The 9,406-nt window shown below is 50.1% G+C and overlaps 1 protein-coding gene across 1 annotated transcript in view; it reads left to right on the top strand.

Annotated features, from left to right (window-relative positions):
• Nucleotides 1–9,406, top strand: part of LOC122550361 (protein scribble homolog) — a 114,912-nt gene that overhangs the window by 57,077 nt on the left and 48,429 nt on the right. Inside the window, exon 15 of the mRNA XM_043691091.1 lies at nt 63–143. Within this exon, the coding sequence (XP_043547026.1) occupies nt 63–143 (81 nt within the window). The remainder of the gene's footprint in view (nt 1–62; nt 144–9,406) is intronic.

Raw genomic sequence — 9,406 nt, 5'->3', positions numbered from 1 at the left:
TGAGAGCTGCGTGTGTCTGTGAGAACAGTGTGTGTGTAACCTATGGCACATCCTGTTTTTAGGCGATCTTTATCTCGCGGTTAGCTGATGGAGGATCTGCACACAGGGATGGGATCCTGCGAGTTGGAGATCGGGTTATCTCGGTAAGTGCCCTCTGTCAGTGAGCTGTCTCCCCAGTTGGGAGATTGTATGGTGTGGGTTGGAGCAATGTTCTGTGCGGGAGTGCTCCATGAGCCAGGATTCTAGGTGTATGAAGACCTCGCATGGTATGGTCTACTCTGACTGGCATCAGCTTGTACCCACCTGCTGAGGGTATCAATCTATGCCAGCCACTGCCTCTGCTGGGACAGCCATGCACCTCGGGTGTGGGAGCCCCCCTCTCCACCGCTGCTAAGTGAGGATTGACAAAGAAGCTGTGTCATCCTGAGCTGCTGGGAGTGACTAGATTCGGTCTCGACAGTCTATCAGATGGAAGCTATGTTCTCCTTGGGAGAGATTATGTACAGATTCACTGGGATTGTGCTGTGCTAAAGGGGAGCAGGGAGAAAAAGGCTTCACAGCTGATTGGGCATTCACTTCTGCTCCACTATTAACCAGGCCGTCAGAAACTGGAACAGGAGGAGGCCATTCAGCCCCTCGAACCTGCTCCACCATTCAACAGGATCATGCCTGATCAGACATTCCTCATGTCCCCTTTCCCCTAACCCTCGATTTCCCGATGGATCGTGAATCTGTCCAGCTCAGCCTTAAATATACACGAGGGCTGTGTCCCCCCACGGCTATCTGGGGCATGCAGTTCCAGAGAGTAACATATCTGAGAGAAGGTGTTCCTCCCCATCTCAGGATAAAATCGATGCCCCTTTACTCTCAGCCGAAAAGAGACTACAAAGAGACTGCAGTGAGATCATCACTGATCTGATGGTGGTCGGAACTCCGTTTTCCTGCCTGTCCCCATCCCCGTTGACTCCCCTGGAAGGTTTGACATTGGCCTACAAGTCCTGAATTTATTAAATATCTCTGCTACCATTACAGTTGGCAAGGAGATTCCCACAGAATAATGGCTCTCTGAAAGAGAAAACCTTTCTCTTCATCTCTGTTTTAAAAGCAAGTCTTCATTTTTAAAGAGTTGGCTGATGTAGTCTCTCCCACAAGAGGTAACGTTCTGTCAGCATCTGCCCAGTCAACCCCTCTCGGGCTGGTGTGTGTTTCAATAAGGTCACCCCCAATCTTCGACATGCCAATGGATACAGATGCGAACTGTCCGACTTTATCCCTTCCAACAATGAGTTACAAAGGCAGCATGGAGAAGCTAGTTTGGTGTTGCTGCATGAGGTGGTCAGGCAGTGATCTCTTTGAGTTGATGGGCTCACTGGAGAGGGCTGATCTTGTCTGGGAAGAGCTGGGGTGGGGTTAGAAATCGAGCACACGGATGGAAGCCAGGTCATTCAGAGGTCACTTCAAGAAGCATTCCGTGTGGCAGAGCGGGCCCAGTTGTTGCTGACTGGCCAAACTGAAAGAGTTTCCCCTTTTGCCTGTCCCTTTGGCTCATTGACGCGATGTGGCTGTCACTAGCCAGTGCAGAGTGCCTCTCCCTAGTTTCCCCATAGAAACGTTCCGGTAGATTTGTCAAGTATGATTTCCCTTTTGAATGCTGACTCTGTCTGATCCTGCCTCTGTTTGAAACATTCAGCTGTTAATGGTTGATAATAGATTGTAGTATTTCCTCGCAGGCTGACTGGTCTACAATTCCTGGGTTTCGTTTCGTTTCGTCCCGTCCCGTCCCTGTCTTCAATAGCGCGGTTACATTCGCTCCCTCCTATCTGTAGGAACTGTTCCAGAGTCTTGGACACTGACAGCCAATGCAGCTGCTGTTTCTAGGGTCAGTTCCTGAAGGACTGTGACCAGTCGGTTATCAGCTTTTACCCCACCAGTTGCAGAAATGCCAATTCCTGAGTAATAGTGATTTCGGTCACTGCCTTCTGCTGTGTCCTTGAGGCGTCGGTTCTCTCTTCTCTTCCCCCCCACTACCCCCCAATCCCCCCAAACCCTGAGCATTTCTGGGATCAGTTGGTTTGGAGCGATGCACATTGCTGTTATGGTGTTGGGGTGGGGGAGGTGTTCCTAGAATTTGCCCCAATGACACTGCGGCAACACTCCCCTGAACTTTACTCTGTATCTAACCCCGTGCTGTCCCTGTCCTGGGAGTGTTTGCTGGGGGGAACAGTGTAGAGGGAGCTTTACTCTGTATCTAACCCCGTGCTGTCCCTGTCCTGGGAGTGTTTGATGGGGACAGTGTAGAGGGAGCTTTACTCTGTATCTCACGATGTGCTGTCCCAGGAGTATTTGGTGGTGTGAGGCTGGCTGATCTGATGCTAGCCTAAGTGGCATTGCTGATGGTAGGCACTGTTTGAGACCTGCTTGTTTGCTCTGGTATCTGAATGCACACTCCTGCTCTCCTCCTTCCTGGCGTATTTCGCTAATGATGTTTTTGAGCTGCACAGTGAAGGATCCATTCTCTCTGGCCTCTGATTTGCATGTGACTAGCATAGCCAAGCACTGTGTGGTGGTGGGTTTCTGACCTTAATCTCCTGACCTGGTTAACAGCATGGGTTACCAGGGCAGTGGCCAGTAGTAAGAGCTGTTACTGTGTGGTCAGTGGTGGCTTCTGTTCACTCTACACCAGATTTTCCTGCACTCGTGCAGCCCACAGTCAAACCTCCTGTGAATGGTACTAACTGCTCTGTCCTTTCCTCAGTTTGTTGCTGCCATTTGCTGTGATTTGTGCACGCTTTCAGGACAGAGGGATTCTCATTGGGGTTGATCAGGTTTCAAACAAAATGGTTGTTTTCCTGAGCCTCCATCAGTTTGAAGTTCAGCCAGACTGCTCCCAGTGTGAGCTGGAGAAGCCATGCTGAGCTCCCATGACAGGTCATTCAGCTGCTCTCTGCGGCTGGCACACACTCGCAAGGTGACCGAGATATTACTGTGCCCTTTCATATGACCTGTTCAAGGAGTAAAATCATGGGTTTTAATGTCATGACTGGTTTTGGTAGAATAAGTGATGGAATCTGTGTCTCATGCAGGCAGGTCAGTAACCCGAGAATCATCAGTGACAGGGATGTGACAGAATATCAGTGACTGGGCTATGGGACAGGGATGTGACAGATTATCAGTGACTGGGCTATGGGACAGGGATGTGACAGAATATCAGTGAAAGAGCTATGGGACAGGGATGTGACGGAATATCAGTGACTGGGCTATGGGACAGGGATGTGACAGAATATCAGTGACTGGGCTATGGGACAGGGATGTGACGGAATATCAGTGACTGGGCTATGGGACAGGGATGTGACAGAATATCAGTGACTGGGCTATGGGACAGGGATGTGACGGAATATCACTGACTGGGCTATGGGACAGGGATATGACAGAATATCAGTGACTGGGCTATGGGACAGGGATGTGACGGAATATCAGTGACTGGGTTATGGGACAGGGATGTGACGGAATATCAGTGACTGGGCTATGGGACAGGGATGTGACAGAATATCACTGACTGGACTATGGGACAGGGATGTGACGGATTATCACTGACTGGACTGTGGGACAGGGATGTGACATAATATCACTGACTGGACTATGGGACAGGGATGTGACAGAATATCAGTGACTGGGCTATGGGACAGGGATGTGACAGGAATATCAGTGACTTGGCTATGGGACAGGGACGTGACAGAATATCAGTGACTGGGCTATGGGACAGGGATGTGACGGAATATCAGTGACTGGGCTATGGGACAGGGATGTGACGGAATATCACTGGGTGGGCTATGGGACAGGGATGTGACGGAATATCAGTGACTGGGCAATGGGACAGGAATGTGACGGAATATCAGTGACTGGGCTGTGGGACAGGGATGTGACGGAATATCAGTGACTGGGCTATGGGACAGGGATGTGACAGGAATATCAGTGACTGGGCTATGGGACAGGGATGTGACAGAATATCAGTGACTGGGCTATGGGACCGGGATGTGACGCAATATCAGTGACTGGGCTATGGGACAGGGCAGTGACGGAATATCAGTGACTGGGCTATGGGACAGGAATGTGACAGAATATCACTGACTGGGCTATGGGCCAGGGATGTGACGGAATATCAGTGACTGGGCTATGGGACAGGGATGTGACGGAATATCAGTGACTGGGCTATGGGACAGGGATGTGACAGAATATCAGTGACTCAGGAATGTGACGGAATATCAGTGACTGGGCAATGGGACAGGAATGTGACGGAATATCAGTGACTGGGCAATGGGACAGGAATGTGACGGAATATCAGTGACTGGGCAATGGGACAGGAATGTGACGGAATATCAGTGACTGGGCAATGGGACAGGAATGTGACGGAATATCAGTGACTGGGCAATGGGACAGGAATGTGACGGAATATCAGTGACTGGGCAATGGGACAGGAATGTGACGGAATATCAGTGACTGGGCAATGGGACAGGAATGTGACGGAATATCAGTGACTGGGCAATGGGACAGGAATGTGACGGAATATCAGTGACTGGGCAATGGGACAGGAATGTGACGGAATATCAGTGACTGGGCAATGGGACAGGAATGTGACGGAATATCAGTGACTGGGCAATGGGACAGGAATGTGACGGAATATCAGTGACTGGGCAATGGGACAGGAATGTGACGGAATATCAGTGACTGGGCAATGGGACAGGAATGTGACGGAATATCAGTGACTGGGCAATGGGACAGGAATGTGACGGAATATCAGTGACTGGGCAATGGGACAGGAATGTGACGGAATATCAGTGACTGGGCAATGGGACAGGAATGTGACGGAATATCAGTGACTGGGCAATGGGACAGGAATGTGACGGAATATCAGTGACTGGGCAATGGGACAGGAATGTGACGGAATATCAGTGACTGGGCAATGGGACAGGAATGTGACGGAATATCAGTGACTGGGCAATGGGACAGGAATGTGACGGAATATCAGTGACTGGGCAATGGGACAGGAATGTGACGGAATATCAGTGACTGGGCAATGGGACAGGAATGTGACGGAATATCAGTGACTGGGCAATGGGACAGGAATGTGACGGAATATCAGTGACTGGGCAATGGGACAGGAATGTGACGGAATATCAGTGACTGGGCAATGGGACAGGAATGTGACGGAATATCAGTGACTGGGCAATGGGACAGGAATGTGACGGAATATCAGTGACTGGGCAATGGGACAGGAATGTGACGGAATATCAGTGACTGGGCAATGGGACAGGAATGTGACGGAATATCAGTGACTGGGCAATGGGACAGGAATGTGACGGAATATCAGTGACTGGGCAATGGGACAGGAATGTGACGGAATATCAGTGACTGGGCAATGGGACAGGAATGTGACGGAATATCAGTGACTGGGCAATGGGACAGGAATGTGACGGAATATCAGTGACTGGGCAATGGGACAGGAATGTGACGGAATATCAGTGACTGGGCAATGGGACAGGAATGTGACGGAATATCAGTGACTGGGCAATGGGACAGGAATGTGACGGAATATCAGTGACTGGGCAATGGGACAGGAATGTGACGGAATATCAGTGACTGGGCAATGGGACAGGAATGTGACGGAATATCAGTGACTGGGCAATGGGACAGGAATGTGACGGAATATCAGTGACTGGGCAATGGGACAGGAATGTGACGGAATATCAGTGACTGGGCAATGGGACAGGAATGTGACGGAATATCAGTGACTGGGCAATGGGACAGGAATGTGACGGAATATCAGTGACTGGGCAATGGGACAGGAATGTGACGGAATATCAGTGACTGGGCAATGGGACAGGAATGTGACGGAATATCAGTGACTGGGCAATGGGACAGGAATGTGACGGAATATCAGTGACTGGGCAATGGGACAGGAATGTGACGGAATATCAGTGACTGGGCAATGGGACAGGAATGTGACGGAATATCAGTGACTGGGCAATGGGACAGGAATGTGACGGAATATCAGTGACTGGGCAATGGGACAGGAATGTGACGGAATATCAGTGACTGGGCAATGGGACAGGAATGTGACGGAATATCAGTGACTGGGCAATGGGACAGGAATGTGACGGAATATCAGTGACTGGGCAATGGGACAGGAATGTGACGGAATATCAGTGACTGGGCAATGGGACAGGAATGTGACGGAATATCAGTGACTGGGCAATGGGACAGGAATGTGACGGAATATCAGTGACTGGGCAATGGGACAGGAATGTGACGGAATATCAGTGACTGGGCAATGGGACAGGAATGTGACGGAATATCAGTGACTGGGCAATGGGACAGGAATGTGACGGAATATCAGTGACTGGGCAATGGGACAGGAATGTGACGGAATATCAGTGACTGGGCAATGGGACAGGAATGTGACGGAATATCAGTGACTGGGCAATGGGACAGGAATGTGACGGAATATCAGTGACTGGGCAATGGGACAGGAATGTGACGGAATATCAGTGACTGGGCAATGGGACAGGAATGTGACGGAATATCAGTGACTGGGCAATGGGACAGGAATGTGACGGAATATCAGTGACTGGGCAATGGGACAGGAATGTGACGGAATATCAGTGACTGGGCAATGGGACAGGAATGTGACGGAATATCAGTGACTGGGCAATGGGACAGGAATGTGACGGAATATCAGTGACTGGGCAATGGGACAGGAATGTGACGGAATATCAGTGACTGGGCAATGGGACAGGAATGTGACGGAATATCAGTGACTGGGCAATGGGACAGGAATGTGACGGAATATCAGTGACTGGGCAATGGGACAGGAATGTGACGGAATATCAGTGACTGGGCAATGGGACAGGAATGTGACGGAATATCAGTGACTGGGCAATGGGACAGGAATGTGACGGAATATCAGTGACTGGGCAATGGGACAGGAATGTGACGGAATATCAGTGACTGGGCAATGGGACAGGAATGTGACGGAATATCAGTGACTGGGCAATGGGACAGGAATGTGACGGAATATCAGTGACTGGGCAATGGGACAGGAATGTGACGGAATATCAGTGACTGGGCAATGGGACAGGAATGTGACGGAATATCAGTGACTGGGCAATGGGACAGGAATGTGACGGAATATCAGTGACTGGGCAATGGGACAGGAATGTGACGGAATATCAGTGACTGGGCAATGGGACAGGAATGTGACGGAATATCAGTGACTGGGCAATGGGACAGGAATGTGACGGAATATCAGTGACTGGGCAATGGGACAGGAATGTGACGGAATATCAGTGACTGGGCAATGGGACAGGAATGTGACGGAATATCAGTGACTGGGCAATGGGACAGGAATGTGACGGAATATCAGTGACTGGGCAATGGGACAGGAATGTGACGGAATATCAGTGACTGGGCAATGGGACAGGAATGTGACGGAATATCAGTGACTGGGCAATGGGACAGGAATGTGACGGAATATCAGTGACTGGGCAATGGGACAGGAATGTGACGGAATATCACTGACTGGGCTATGGGACAGGGATGTGACGGAATATCAGTGACTGGGCTATGGGACAGGGCAGTGACGGAATATCAGTGACTGGGCAATGGGACAGGGATGTGACGGAATATCAGTGACTGGGCTATGGGACACTTTCACATCAAAATCAGGAAGCACTTTGCCAAGCAGAGGCTGCTATATATCTGAATCGCAGGGTAGCAAAAGGATGAAGTTTTCAATTGTTATGGACCTAGGGGAGTGAGTGGAATTGGGATGGAATTCAGCCATTGCTGACTGGACAGACAAAGCCGATCATGAGCTCCTGGCCATATTCCTGTGTCCCCTCAGTGTGGCATGTGTCTAACACAATGTTCTGTTGCCATCTCAGCCCGGCCTCCTCCAAATCCAGGACACCTTTCAAACTGATGGCATTTGAGTCGAAGCATCGATGAGATCTTACTGTCCTGAATCCTGTAGCCTGCACTCCTATAAGCACACATGTGTATATATGTATATATATATATGTGTGTGTGTGTGTGTGTGTGTGAGAGAGAGACTGGGTGTAGGTTTTTATGACTGCCTCTGGAACAGTGTGTATCTACGGCTGGATGAACATGTTTAGTATACTTAGTGTGGAAACAGCCCCTTCGACCCAACAAGTCCACACCGACCCTCCAAAGAGCAACCCACCCAGACCCATTCCTCTACATTTACCCCTTCACCGAACACTACAGGTAATTTAGCCTGGCCAATTCACCCAACCTGCACATCTTTGGACTGTGGGAGGAAACCCACGCAGACACTGGGAGAATGTGCAAACTCCACATAGACCATTGCCTGAGGCGGGAATTGAATCCGGGTCTCAGTTGAAAGAGCATGTGTGAGCATTCACTTGCATGTGTGATTCTATGTGTCTGTGTGATAGCGTTTAACCATGTGTGAGAAACTCTGTGAGCCCGTGAGTATGAACATGTGTGTGAGAGATGTTTGTGTCTGAGCGTCTATGGGACTGTGTATGTTTATGTGTGTGGCTGTGTGATGCACTGTGCCTGTGTGTGTACGAAACCAAAACAGAAAGACCTGCGGATGTTGGAGATCAGAAACAAAACGGCAATTGCTGGAAGAGCTCAACAGGTCCTACAGCATCTGAGGAAGGGTCAATATTCTGAAATGTTAACTCTGATTTCTCTCCACAGATGCTCCCTGACCTGCTGAGCTTTTCCAGCGGTTTTGGTTTTTGAGTGTGCAGTAATGGGACAGGTTCAGAGCCGGTTTCTCTCCACTATGTGGAACATGCAGTTTCTCCAAGAGCTTGTTCACGATTTTAAACACTTTAGTGTTTCCAGTAATTAAAAAGAAACATGTTCACCCGCACGCCAGCAAGCTGAAAGAGGGCATTCACATTTACCCAGTCTGTGTCTCCAAACAGCAGGGAGCACCGTACCCTGTCAAATCAGGTTCACATCAGCTGCTACAGCAAGTGCTCTGTGGTGGTGACAGAACCCAGCCCGATGGCTGACACCATCGCAGCTGGCAAAAGGGAGATCATGCTGAAATCATCAGGCAAACTACCCTCCTTCTGAGAGTTATGCATATAGTATTATACTGTCCTCCTCCAAAACACCCTTTGTCAGTTACTTAATGGCACTCTCTCAGCACTGACCCTCCGACAGTGCGGCACTCCCTCGGCACTGACCCTCCGACAGTGCGGCACTCCCTCGGCACTGACCCTCCGACAGGGCGACACTCCCTCGGCACTGACCCTCCGACAGTGCCCATTCCCTCGGCACTGACCCTCCGACAGTGCGGCACTCTCTCAGCGCTGACCCTCCGACAGTGCGGCACTCTCTCAGC

Source organism: Chiloscyllium plagiosum, chromosome 5, assembly GCF_004010195.1.
Source record: "Chiloscyllium plagiosum isolate BGI_BamShark_2017 chromosome 5, ASM401019v2, whole genome shotgun sequence".
Lineage (NCBI taxonomy): Eukaryota > Metazoa > Chordata > Chondrichthyes > Orectolobiformes > Hemiscylliidae > Chiloscyllium > Chiloscyllium plagiosum.
The sequence above is the reverse complement of the archived record's forward strand: the minus strand, read 5'-3'. Positions and strand labels throughout refer to the sequence as shown.